The sequence below is a fragment of the Chrysemys picta genome, chromosome 4 (genome assembly GCF_011386835.1).
Source record: "Chrysemys picta bellii isolate R12L10 chromosome 4, ASM1138683v2, whole genome shotgun sequence".
NCBI lineage: Eukaryota > Metazoa > Chordata > Testudines > Emydidae > Chrysemys > Chrysemys picta.
This window is the reverse complement of record NC_088794.1, coordinates 46,760,387-46,774,596: the sequence shown is the minus strand read 5'-3', so window position 1 is coordinate 46,774,596 and position 14,210 is coordinate 46,760,387. Positions and strand designations below refer to the sequence as shown.

General features: G+C 44.2%; 1 protein-coding gene across 3 annotated transcripts in view; it reads left to right on the top strand.

The window, feature by feature from the left end:
- SCUBE2 (signal peptide, CUB domain and EGF like domain containing 2) overlaps positions 1 to 13,655 on the top strand; it is a 75,733-nt gene extending 62,078 nt beyond the window's left edge. For all 3 annotated transcript variants that reach the window (XM_005291706.5, XM_024101635.3, XM_024101634.3), the window contains 4 exons: positions 1,063 to 1,260; positions 3,971 to 4,123; positions 8,781 to 8,860; positions 9,740 to 13,655. In XM_005291706.5, the coding sequence (XP_005291763.3) occupies positions 1,063 to 1,260; positions 3,971 to 4,123; positions 8,781 to 8,860; positions 9,740 to 9,892 (584 nt within the window). In that variant the 3' untranslated portion in view covers positions 9,893 to 13,655. The remainder of the gene's footprint in view (positions 1 to 1,062; positions 1,261 to 3,970; positions 4,124 to 8,780; positions 8,861 to 9,739) is intronic.
- Positions 13,656 to 14,210: the final 555 nt, after the last annotated feature.

Genomic DNA, 14,210 nt, shown 5'->3' with positions numbered 1-14,210 from the left:
AAGATCAACCCTAGGAGCATTGGGTCACGCTTGGGTACTGCTGGTAGATCTTGGCTTTGCCATGTAATGCAAGAGATTTGGTTGGGTTCTTAGTCTCCTTTTCTCTTTCCCTGGGCTAGCAGGGGGAGAAATGCTGCTCAGGCAACTCGCCTTGCTCTCTGGGCTTCTTAACAGTAACCTCTCCAGCTTATTACAGAACAGGCCCCAAAGGGAGTCCCTGTTGGTTTCTGAATAGTGGTGGCTGCTATGTGGGAAGCTGAGGGCATAAAGCAAGGAAAATGAGGGGCAGAGAAAATCCTCTGATGAAACCCTGACTACATATATATCTGCTTCTGGTAGCACATCTCTTTATAAACGAAGGGCTGTAGTCGTAGGGCATGCCACAGCCCTAACACTATTATAAGGCAGCTAGTGCCCAGACCTGCCCAGGTGCACAAGAAGAGTTTTCAAAACGTCCCGCACGGGGGCTAGTCAGAATCCCAGTTCTTCTGCATTCGTTTCTTCAAAAGAGGCAGGGAGGGGACTCAAGGTCATGGCCTTGCATCTCCTTGACAGCAGCCAATGGAGCAGGTCTGGTTTAGGGGGCATGCACACTGCACCCTCTGAATGAATGGGGCAGAAATCACTCTGTCCTGAGCTGTTGCAGACATTGTGCACCATATATTTGAATTTCCAATACCTTACGCCCTGTGTAGTTACTTACCCTGTGCAAAACTGAGTATAAAAATGTTACCCTGGATGTGAGTGAGTGGAGAACTCTGACATCATCATGTTTTACATCCCCTTTGCAAGCGACTGTAGCCTCACAGCCACCGTATGCCTCTGTGCTAATAGTTAGTTCTACTCCTAATTTTATTTTTTCAGCCTTGATCTCACCATTTAAAGAAACAAAGGCAAAAGCAGGTACCAGTTTGATGTGCAGCTGACAGAGGGTGCACCTGTTTCATATACAAACAGGAATGGGTTCATATGTCTGTTGCTCTTGCTGACAATGACTGTAGAGAAGGCTCTAGATATCCCTCTCCTCATGCCCCGGCCCTGGGTGACATGTTCCTTTTTCAGATAGACACTGTGGAGGTGAACTTGGAGATTTTACTGGATACGTTGAATCCCCAAACTATCCTGGGAATTACCCTGCGAACATTGAATGTACGTGGACTATAAATCCACCTCCTAAGCGCCGCATTCTGATTGTGGTTCCAGAAATATTTCTGCCAATAGATGATGAATGTGGAGACTACCTGGTGATGCGAAAAAGTTGTAAGTCTGAAATCTCTTCCAAACCATACAATGTCTGTCTTTCCAATGGACCTCAGTGTGAAGAACAGAATTCTCCTGCTTATTCCACGCCTGGTGCATAAACTAAAAACCAGTCACCTAAAGCCTAGTTCTAAAGAGTAGAGAAAGAGGTTTCATTTGACAATGAATTTGGAAATCCTTTCCAACAGCATCATCATGTGGAATTAGGTCCAGATGAATCAAGGGCCTAAAGCTGAAATGTGCCATTGATCTTTGTGAGAAACCTTTGTCGGAGTCTGCTTCCACACCTTCATATAGCATTTGTAAGGGCTGATGAATGGTAAAAAATTATGGGTGCTTTTACCTCTAGGTGAGCCCTGCCCAGGTTGGACCGATCGAATACTAATACCATCCGGATTGAGGCCCGTTCCACTTGTACCAATCAACAAGATGGAATTCAATAAAGACAAGTACAAAGTACTACACTTAGGAAGGAAAAATTAAATGCACAATTACAAAATGAGGAATAACTGGTGAGGTGGTAGTACTGCTGGAAAGAATCTGAGGGCTATAGAGGATCATAAATTGAACATGAGTCAACAGTGTGATGCAGTTGAGGAAAAGACTAATATAATTCTGAGTGTGTTAACAGGATTATCGTATGTAAGACACAGGAGATAATTGTCCCGCTCACCTCTGCACTGGTGAGGCTTCAGCTGGAGTGCTGTCCAGTTCTAGGTGCCGCACTTTCAGAAAGATGTGAATAAACTGGAGAGAGTCCAGAGGAGAGCAAGAAAAATGATAAAAGGGTTAGAAAACCTGACCTGTGAGGAAAGGTTTAAAAAAAGTGGGGCCTATATAGTCTTGAGTTAAAAAAGATCTGGGGAACCTGATAACAGTTTTCAAATATGTTAAAGGTTGTTCTAAAGAAGGCGGTGATCAGTTGTTCTCCATGTCCACTAAAGGTGGGACAAATAGTAATGGGCTTTATCAGCAGCAAGGGAGATTTAGAGTAGATATTAGGAAAAGCTTTTTCACTACAAGGGTAGTTATGCTCTTGAATAGGCTTCCAAGGGAGGTTGTGTATTTCCCATCATTGGAGGTTTTTAAGAACAGATTGGACAAACACCTGTCAGAGATGCTCGAGGCTTTCTTGGTCCTGCCTCCAGACAGGGGGCTGGACTTGATGACCTCTCAAGGTCCCTTCCACCCCTACATTTCTGAGTCTGATTCTACATGTGCTGTGGAGACACCATTTCAGTTTCTGGTGCTGGCATATTTCACAAGCAATATGTTTTTAAAAAGCTAAAAGAAAAGAAGAAAAAAATGTTTTATGAAAATAATTATGGGGCCAAGTTATATGGTCAGGGTATGAGCAAGCCTCCAATTTGCTTCACAGGGATCAAGGTGGCAGAGGCCCTCTTACCAACTGCAGGTCACCTGGTAAAGAAAAAACAGAGCATGCACTGACCAGTCACTCCCCTGATGCCCCTCCTCCACCAACCATTCATCGGGCTACAGTAGGGCTGTAATAACACCTCTCAAGGTGCCCAGCGCCAGTGGGATAAAGAAGCTTGAACTGAGAACTGATGTGATTCTGTTAAGGGATTGTAGAGATTGGACACAAGCACTCTGTCCACAAACAAGTCCTCAATTTCTGCAGCTCTGTTTCCCCGGTGTCTGCACTCAGGATATGTCTATGCAGCAGAAGCTGGCCTACCCGAGCTCGGTTGAATCCAGCTAGCGCAGGTAACAAGCAGTGAATACAGCACAGTGCAGGCTTCTGAGAGAGCAAGCAACCAGAACACCTACCCAGTGCCCGTGCTGCGCTTGTACTACCCATGCTGCACTGTCTCCATTGCTTGTTACCTGCGCTAGCTGGATTCAAACTAGCTCAGGTAGGCTAGTCCATGCACAGCTTTTTTCTGTGTATACATACTCTTAGGCACTGGGCTGGACTGTCTCCTGATTCGGTCAGCCTGCCACACTGCCAGATAACCTGTTGTCTGGGAGATTGCACCTCCCAGAGGCCAGATGAATTTTCTCTGCAAAGAGCCCTAAAGTATTTCAGCTAATGACTGCAGTTATCCTTTCAATTAGACTCTTGGGGTGGAAGTTGGTCTCCTGTAGCTGAGAGCAGAATTTGGCTCTGGCTATTGCCCAAAATAGTTCAGACTAACCGCAAAATCTTGGCACACTAATGCTTGTAAAACGAGGGGTAAAACTGCACTTATTTAACTTGTTGTATTCTGGTTATCCTCCTACCATAAAAGCATTTTTGTCACGATAGGTTAATGTGTTTTTTAATTGCTAAGTAACTGAAGAGTTAAGAACATAAGAACGGCTCTACTGGGTCACACCAAAGGTCCATCTAGCCCAGTATCCTGTCTTCTGACAGTGGCCAGTGCCAGGTGCTCCAGAGGGAATGAACAGAACAGGTGATCATCAAGTGATCCATCCCTTGTCGGCCATTCACAGCTTCTGGCAAACAGAGGCTAGAGACACCATTACTGCCCATCCTGGCTAATAGCCATTGATGGATCCAGCTCCATGAATTTATCTAGTTCTTTTTTGAACCCTGTTATTGTCTTGGCCTTCACAACATTCTCTGGTAAGGAGTTCCACAGGCTGACTGTGCGTTGTATGAAGAAATATTTCCTTTTATTTGTTTTAAACCTGCTGCCTATTAAGAGTTGTCTGACAGCTGCATATTGTCCATTTTCTTTGGAAGCTTCCTCCAATTCTGTGACCACATATGAAACCTGCCAAACCTACGAACGCCCTATAGCTTTCACGTCTAGGTCTAAAAAACTGTGGATCCAGTTCAAGTCGAATGAAGGGAATAGTGCCAAAGGATTCCAGGTGCCTTATGTAACATATGATGGTAAGTTGCTACTAACAGGTGATAAGTAATGTATAATATTACAGTGGGAGTTTGAATCTTTCAATCCCTGGAGGGTAGGTGGAGCACGTTATAAAATGGATAGAACTCTCAAAAAATGGAACCCTTCCAGTTTGGGGCATTGACACTTAGTCTATGTTTATTGCTGGTCTAACATGAGGGCCATGAGAATGTTAGCGTAGACTGGCCATTGGCATTTTTACCACTGTGTTGTCAAACTCTGCTCAGAGACAGTCTAGATGACTAGGTGGATAAAACACTTCTGGCTGGTGTATGCTAGTGCTTCCATTCATGCTCTGCTAGCACTGATGGAGCTGCAAAAATGTCAGTGTATACAAAGCCCTAGGCTTGCTTTGCCCTGTTGTTTCACAAACTGCAAATTAACATTTTGGGAGAAGTTTTAGAGCCTTTTTTTTTCTAATTTCATAATATAGTAAATAATGTAAAAGAAAGACACAAAAACATGCAAGGAAAAGATGCTCCTTTGCAATAGGTTATTACAGTAGTAACAGTGAATAGCCTTTGAATCTTTTGTTCGTTAACTTGGACCCAAGTACAGGTCTCCTGATAAGCAGGTGAAATTGGACATGATTTGCTCCCTGAATACTTGTGCTCTTTGGGTCAGTATGGGGTAAGTCTGTAGAAACTTGGAGCTTCACAGAAAGAAACAATACCCTGTCTCCATCTGAATTTATTGCCATTCCCAGGGCTTATGCCTGCATGATTTTGGGAGTATTTCTTAAAATGTGACAATTGAAGCATTGAGTTTGACTGACTTTACTTCTATTAGAGTCTGCTTTTATTTATTTTAATGCACTTTGCTTGCATCTCAACATAGAAAGTTTTTGCATATTTATACATTGTAAAATCAATGTGTTTCCAGTGACAAAAAATACGATGCTATGCTTATCTGGCATTAAATTCACTTAGCCAAATGGTTGGATGAACGGAGGACTTAATGTAATTGCACAAAAACAACTCCCACCTCCGTACTGCAGATTATGACAGTCTGATTGTCAGCTTGTAAAATTTTCCAACAAGAACTTTCATACTTCCTCCTCTTAAGCATGGAAACCACTCCCTGTAAATATCCACAAAGCTACCTCAGTGTCCTTTAAATCACTCCTTAAAACTGCCCTGTGCCTGCTGCCTACAAAAACTCAACAGTGATTATGCAGCTGGCATGCTCTGACCACTGCCTATTCTGTTGACCAGTGTCCTTGTGCTCCTCTCCCTCCCCGTCTATATCTGCTTGTTGTCTGATTTTTTACTTTGGTTGTAAGCTCTTCGGGGCACTGACTATCTGTTATATGTCAGTCAAGTCCTAGCACAAAAAGGTCCTGGCCTGTAGGTGCTACCACAGTAGAAATAATAATGTGTTGATGTGACACTTAAAGACTTACGCACTGAAATCTTCATCCCTGACATGGCCAAATTTGGTCTTGCTGCACTCAGTGGCATTCACTTTGGTTCTGATCAGCTCCCACTGAAGACAATGGAAGTTGTATCAGGCCCTTTATACATAAGTAGCAATAGGAGTCCTACCAATACCATAGTTATAGATTTAGATAGCTTGATAGCTTGAAAATGGACCAGGGGACTTAAGCCTGTTTCCAATAACTGGGATTTTTGAAGAAATGATGTTCCATTAATTGGGGTCCCGCTGTAACTGGAACCACTGGTGGCTTAGAGTGGTACAACCATCAGATTTTAACCTGGTCATCCTGAGGCTGGATTCCACAGCGGTATTATTGGCCAACGGTGATCGTTAGATTGTGTTGGAGGGTAATGAGACACTGTTCAGGTTGAATCAGGATTTTCAATTCAATTCTGATTTGTTAATCTTCATCTCCAAGGAACCCATACAATCTTCCCCTGAATTCAACAGACAGCGAGAATTTGTGCTGCACGGCTTAGAGGTGCAGCACAGAAACTCACAGCCTGGGGCCGGGGGCTAAGCTCGCTTTAAGACACCTTTATGCTCCCTGATTCTGGGGTTGCTCCAGGGACTAGAATGGCCCCTAGCATAAATTATTTTAAACAGCTTCTGAGAGCTGCTGTAATTTGTGATACTCCACAGCATGGGCTGCTAATAGGCAGCTCCACAGCATGCAACAGCTGATGACCCTTGTAGCTGACCTAAACTACGGGGACTCTCCTCCCAGCTCTGGCTCCCCATAAGCCCCATACACCAGGGCTTGCAGGGGGCAGTCCTGGGAATTCTCCCCTAGCCAGTCTGGAGTTTTGAGAGCCCCTTCACGCTAGGCCTCTGTATCCAGCACACTGAAGCGGCTGCAGGGGTGAGACCTCATCCAGATGTGATCTTTGGGGTCTGATTACATTTTCTCCAAAGGAATGAGGAGCAGAGGATTTACTATGAACACAAACCCCTTAAAAACTGCCTGCTTCTGAAATTGTCGGTGTGGAATCTCATCTTTGTTTGGAGCCCTTTTGTGAAGATGCTTTTTGACCCGACACCTTCAAACTGTGCTGCGCATGGGCGGCGGGTATAATAGGCAAGGGGAGGCCATGCCTCCCTTAGCACAGCCGTTCCTGTCGCCCGACACCTGGGCCATGGTTCCCCCTCTCCCCCCGCCTCTACCCTGGCAATTAACAGCACTGCAACTTTCTTGCTCAAGGGTGTGAAAAAACACACCCCTGAGCGCAGCAAGTTGCAGTGCTATAAAGTGCCAGTGTAAACAGTGCCCCAGCGCTGGGAGCTACACCTCTCGTGGAGGTGGTTTTTTAGAGCACTGGATGTGGAGGCAAGCAGCGAGAGCTGCACGGCACGTATGGGGGGGTCTCGTGGCGGGTGGGGGAGGTCCAGCAGTGGGGTGAGGATGTGAGCAGCAGATGGGCAAGCGGCAGGTGGGCGAGGGAGGAGGTGAGCGGAGGAGGGACCTCACAGGGTTGATGAAGAGGTGAGTGGCGAGTCAGTGGTGGGCCAAGGCGGGGCCTGGGGCAAAGCAGGGGTGGAGTGTGGGTGGGGCTGTGGCAGAAGAGGTGGGACAAAGAGCTAGCCTCCACCAGGGGAAGTTTCACTCGCCGCCCCTGGTGCTGCACATTCATGCCAGTGCCCCACTAACTCCAAAGGGGAGCTTGAGCTGCACAGATTGGTGATTGAGAGCCGACGGCTGAAGGGAACCCAGCCGAGCTCCAGCTGCTGTGGTTTAGAAAGGCAGCATGTGGTGATTCACAGAACGTGAAGTGAGCCACTCTGCCTGTGAAACCTCAACAGAGAGGAAGGAGGGAGCTGGAGCAGAGGGCAGTGTAGGAGTGGAGCTAAGAGCTCCCCTTTGGTGCAGTCTCTCCTGAAGCTCAAAGGCTTTGATAGAGGCTGATGTGCTGGGGCAGTGGAGTGCTGCAGTTAGCAACACCCTCCCTGCCAGCATTTCTGAAGAGGACTAGAGATGCTCCCCGTGCCCTTCTCTCCTACCCCGCAATGGAAGATGAACCAGGACTCAGCCCCATCCCAGGGGCTGGCTGCTGTCCCAATTCTCCATTCCTGTGGCTGTGAGAGTAGGTGGGGGGAACCCCTCCCAACAACCTCTCCTGTCAGCAGCATCTTTCCTTTGGCGGCAGGGATGCACATCTGATGAGCCTTAGGAAGCTGGTCAGGCTGTGTGAGGGGGACACAGTACTGCACACAGGGCCGGATTTACACTTTATGCGCCCCTAGGCATAGCATCTCCAGCGCCCCCCTTGCCTACAGCTGACTTTCGTGTTTTCCATAAAAAATGAAACTTTTAATCCACGTGTAACTTTTAGGCACCCCTAGAATGCCAGCGCCCCTAGGCACATGCCTACTGACTGCACACATTCATCTCCTTCACCCTTAACTCCAACCTCATGCTTACCCTTAAAACTTCCCAAATCTCATCCCTTCACCTGGAATCCCAGGGGTGAAATCCTGGCTCCATTGAAGTCAATGGCAAAAACACACATTGACTTCAGTGGGGCCAGAGCTTCACCCCAGATGTCTCCTCTGCACCTGTGTCACTGTTGGTGAGGCTGGAGTTAAGGCTTTGTCAGACAGCATGAGTGAGGTGTAACATTTCCCTGTACCCACTGGGAGCAGAAGGCCCTTCTCTGGTTGGCTGCAGTGTCTTACCGACAGTGGGTAATTCATTGATTGGGGGAAGACCTCGCCCTTAGCTTGGAGTTTCCTTCCTTTTAAGGCTTTTGTTGCCTGGGAGGGTTTTGCCCTGGATCAACTGTAACTGCTCTTTAAGAAAGTTTTTGATTATTATATGAAGAAGCCAGCAAAAGCTTCAGAATATTTAAAGATGGATTTTGTGTGGATTTCTTTAGCAACATAATAAGTTTGAAGCATGCCACATGGTCACAGTACAGAGCTGTCCCAGGCTGCTGCTGCTTTCTTTTGCCTTTGACAGATTGATGATGAATAGCTCAGCGTGTGTCCTCCTAATAAATAGTATTTATAGAAGGTCATTTGGAATACCAAAGACTGCTAATTTGAGAGCCAGATGTTTGGTGTTACATGTGAACCTACACGGCCACCACCCTTCCCGTTGCGTCCAGTGGCCAGCGGCTCACTCGTGTGTTAAGGGAAGAATTTGGCCCTCATTGATTATGCAGCTGAGTCTAACAGGCAAATGCTTATATGTGTCCCCAACAGAGGATTACCAGGAGCTAATAGAAGACATCGTTCGGGATGGTAGACTCTATGCATCTGAAAATCATCAAGAGATACTTAAGGTAAATTTTCCTCTATTAAATCTTTGGTATGAGAATTAATGGAGAGATTAATACAGAATGGTAAGTTACAGTTTCTTGTGCTAGTGAAGCTGTTTCCCTACATGGGATTCACCTCACTGAGGCCCTCTCTTGGGCTGTCTGCATGAGCAACTTTAATGCCTTCCAAGACTTCTATACTAGCTCTATCGGTGCACACCCCTTCCCAGGCCTCAGCTTCAATGAAGCCCCCTGCCTAGGGGTGAGTGGAGCAGCTGCACAAGGGTGCCTATGCATCTCTTAAGCGCCAGGAAAAGGATCTCCAGGCTGGCTTCACATAGGCCATCTTGGAAGGCTGCAGTGGGACCAAGCTTGGGGAGGGGGACATAGGCTTACACCTACTTGGATCCAATGCCCTGCACAACTGGCACGGAGAGACAATGGCGGCTATTTCAGCTCACAGAATAGCAGCCTTGAAGGAGGGAGTGAGGGCCCTGCAGTTATTAACCCTGGATTGGAGAAACTGATTTCACTTCTCTGACACACATCATACTCCACCTTATACAGAGCCCAGTACTCAGGCAAGTGGAGTAGATTTAACCCAAAAAGCACATTTTGCCTGTCAGACCTCAACTCAATACTCTGCTTTCTGTAAATGCTTGGATCTGCTAGTATTGAAATAAAGACCAGGGGCAAAAGCCTGGCTCCATTGAAGTCAGTGGCAAGATTTCACCAGGATTTCGCTCCAGCTGTGCAGATCTGAGAGCCCACATTAGTGACAGGAAAGTAAAAATTCCAGGTCATTGCTTCTATTAAAACAATCCGTTATGGAATCATTGGTGATTAAGTGTCGGTGACTCTGATTGTAATTTGACAGTAAAAAATCTGCCTTACCCTTTTCAGGATAAGAAGCTGATAAAGGCATTGTTTGATGTCTTGGCACATCCGCAGAACTACTTCAAGTACACAGCACAAGAGTCTAGAGAGATGTTCCCACGATCCTTTATTCGACTGCTGCGCTCTAAAGTTTCCAGATTTTTGAGACCTTACAAATAACCGGTCCTACATTTTGAACACTAAACAGCCCCTAACGTTGCGGCAGAGCATTGTGTTGGGTGGGGCTGTGTCTGAGTGTTTTGCACACTGGCAGAGAGACTGTAGGGAAGCTCTCCAATTAGCTCTTTTGCAGAGTTTGGCTTTCACAGCTAATATAAATGTTTTTGGCAAACAGAATTTTGATTCCTTTCCAGATGATCCCTTTCGGGTCACAAGATGCTCTCCGGATTAAGTGTCTGTTGGATTAGAGACTGGGAATATTTTCTGTAATCAAATGATGCCAGGCATGATATCTTCAGAGCTCTGCCCTCTTGCTGCATCAGTAACACAAAAGCTAATAAATGTGGACGTGCTAAGTACTGCCGTGTGGCTCTGGGCTGTAATTAAGGCTTGTCACCTCCAGAAAGCTGCACTCACATTCAGTCTGTCTGAAAGTGAAAACAAGTTTGATGTCCCTCTCAAACCTTCACGGCCAGGAAATTCAGAGCGGAGGTTGAAATGGTCTTAACCCAAACCAGTGAATCCAAGTTTTGCACAAGATGTGATTTTCTCTCTCTGTCTCATACTAGGTACAGTACCTATGCATGGCAAAGGAAACTAAGGATGAAATTTCAGCCTGAACTCTAATGACCAGATTTACCACTGCATTGCTCCAGTTTCTGCTGATGTCTCTCTTTTGATTTCAGTGGTTATATTAGAGTAAACTGGGAGTACCGCAATGATGAATCAGACCTTGATCAAACTGATCCACCAGCCAACAGCTCCTGGAGTCCTGAGTTTGAAGAAGTGGCAGAGTGGTTATGTAACTTTTCTCTGCCAGATCCCAGTATATTTCCCCTTCCACACAGCCCCTATTCTTAGGTTATGCTTTGGCCCTTTGAAAATGGAGAGTTATGAATGTTCATATATGGGCAACTGCAGATTAACTCCCAAATCCCATTTTAAATATTCACTTCTACATTAACCTCTCACACATCACTGTTACATCTTTCTGTGTCCTCCATTACCATAGTAATGGGCACCTCACAACACCCCTGTGATGTAGGGAAGTTCTATTATCCCCATTTTACAGATGGGGAGCTGAGGCACAGAGAGACTAAGTGGCTTGCCTAGAAAACCTAGGTTCAAGTCCCTGCTCTGCCAAACAGGAAATTTGGCAGAGCAGGGACTTGAACCTAGGTTTTCTGATTCCCAGGCTAATGTCCTAACCACTGCACCATCTTTCCTACAAGTGAGAAAGTTATCCTGAAAGGATCCCCCTGGAGAGTTACTCTTGTTTGAACTGTTTGTGCTGGCTGACCGCAGTTCTGGGCAGAGTTTAAATTACATCATAGTCTTGTGGTTGTGCACAATCTTCTCAGCAGAAGATGCTCTTGCTGCTCTGTGTAGGAGACTGTGCACAAATCCCTCCAGTCCAGAGATGGCTCCAGTATCTGTCTCTCTAGGGATTAGTCACTGGAAGTGCTGTGAGATGGAAACAGCAAGCATTTTTGAACCAAATGCTTTTACTATGTGTTTCTTTTTGAAAGATACAGGACCCTGCAAGCTGAGATCCTGTAGTATGATCATAACTAATGCTATATGTACTAGAGCAAGGCTTGGGAACCTTCGGCACGTGGCCCATCAGGGTAATCCACTGGCGGGCCACAAGACATTTTGTTTACATTGACTGTCCTCAGGCACAGCCCCATGCATCTCCCAATGGCTGTGGTTCGCTGTTCCCTGCCACTAGAAGTGCAGAAAGTGGCGGCCAGCACATCCCTGCAGCCCGTGCCACTTCCCGCAGCTCCCATTGGGTGGGAATGGCAAACCGCAGGCACTGGGAGCTGCGGGGGGCCATGCCTGCGGATGGTCAACGTAAACAAAATGTCTCACGGCCTGCCAGCAGATTACCCCGACGGGCCGTGTGCCGAAGGTTGCCGACCCCTGTATTAGAGTTTGGAACCAAGGAATTGGTTGCAAAGACAGTAACACTCTTTTGGCTTCATTGCACTAGTGTGGGGTATATAACTATTGTATGAGAATAATATCATGTTTACAGTGGAATGGATTAAACTAATGTACAAAGAGAAGACATTCAAAATCTCTTACTTGCCTTATAAGAGTAAATGAATGTCACTGAAAGGTTGTCTACCTGAATCACAATGCAATAAGATTTCAATGCTGTAGTTCTGCAGCATGCAAAACTTCCACTGGTTTCTGTGCTCAAGATACCTGTAGTATTAGATTTTGGTACTCCCCTTGGCTAGGATTCAAGGCCATGCCTCTGCCTTCAGACTACACTACCCTGCCTTTGCAAAGTGACTTTTTTGTAGTTTGGATGTGCTGCTGGGGATATAAACCCAGTTCATACAACTGCTATAGACCTAAGCAGCTGAAACAATTCAACTTTATTTCCCAGCGAGACATCAACCAAAATGATTGATTTAAAAGAGGGACCAAGAATAGAAAGTCCTGAAACATTCACATGTTGTATTTGTATGTTGGTGAATTTGGTGGGCCAATTCCAGTGTATGCTGGGACAATGGAAAGGCTGCTATTGACTTGACTGCTTCTCATGCTGTGTCTAAATTAATTTCTACTTCCATATTGAACCCATATGGCAAATTTCTCCTCTAAAACCCACATGGTGGCTATCAAGTCTGATATTCCATTCTCCCAGGTTGTAGTGGAGATTTCCATTGTTGTCAATGGATATTCCCAGTTTGTAGGGAGAGAATAGTATTAGAGGCAAGATCTATGTTGCTGAACTGAGTGGAGAATTCTGCCCTTTGTAAAGAAGAATCATTTTTGCTCCAGGGAAATGTTTGGTTTTGGCAAATGCTTAATAGCAATGTTTGGCTTTACTTTTAGCATGACCTTTGTGCTAAACAGTATGAGTAAAATTCCACTCTGATCCACACTGTAGATTTCACTATTGATTTGCAGTGTAAAATGACTAGGGGACTCTTACCCTGAGAAATCACTTTTGCCACCTAAATATAGAGAGAATGGATCACTATATTAGAATGAAATTGTGCTTGGAATTTTAACTCCATAGTGAGGCTAGTAGTTGTAGATATAGTGCTGTAGACATTTAATTTGAGTTCTACATCGTGTTTGTAGACTGTGACTTTTTTTTTCCAGCAAGAAAGAATTCAGAAAATGTGTAACCTTATAAAATAGGATTTAACTTAAAAAAATATTAGCACTAACTGGATGATTTACCATTTCTTGTATGAAGTGGATTCATGAGTATTGCTCTCATGACTGTAAATTATGTAAAAAGTTTCAGATTGTCACATGATACTCTCAATAAGAGAAATAAATCAGTGACTTTTGAGTTGCATGAGAAAAACACTGGATAATGTTTTCAGTTTTCTTTTATTATCAAAACAGTATTTTGCTCAGACTAAATGCTGTATAGCAAGTTATCCCACAAGAGATAAACTTCATGTCCTGGGAACATATGTTATCTTTTATTATATATTCTCTGTAATTAGTTAGTTTTCCCAGTCATACAAAATTGTACATATTTTTGAAGAACATAAAAACTGTGTTATCTTGATATTAAATATTATACTCCAATGAGGAAAATACAGAAGGTTTATAATCTTGAAATTGATTAATATGTAGATATAAAAAGGAATTGGGTAAACTACTGGCTGCATATGTCAAAGAATGAACTATATGTAACAGCTACAAAGCATTTTGTCAGTTTATGTTATAAAATTACAATAACAATAATTACTATAATAATAAAGAACTAACCAGTTTGCACAATTAATTTAAGGCTAAATCCTAGCTTCATTGAAATGTCTGGGAATTTTACCAGTGACGTCAGTGGATCCAAAGAATCATTTAGATTAAAAAAAATAAAAAATAAAAATCTAAACCAGAATTAGACCCGAAGAAATTATAAATAATTATGGTTCTCTATAACACAATTTAAAACTACTATTTCTTCCTATTGGTTTCTGTGATGCTGAACTATGAGTATACTTTCTTTACTTGGTTTGTCAAATCCTCTTACAAAAATAATTCCTATATAGTGCCTTCCGCTTAATTCATCCACTGGTAAGTTTGATCCTCAGTTTAATTTGATTACAATCACAGGAACTGATTTGTATTAAAATTAGTGTAGCCATTTGGACTTTATGATGTTCGTTTTTGGTAGGTGTGACTGACCACTTCAATCACTATTTGTAGAAAGCTGACCTTTTAATTAATATGAAAAGACAATGTTGTAAATGAAAGAGAAGAGCATAAAGTCCAGGGAAGGTCCATGATAATAACAGGCCAACTAGAGTGAAAAGTTGAGCTATTCAGACAAGCTTTC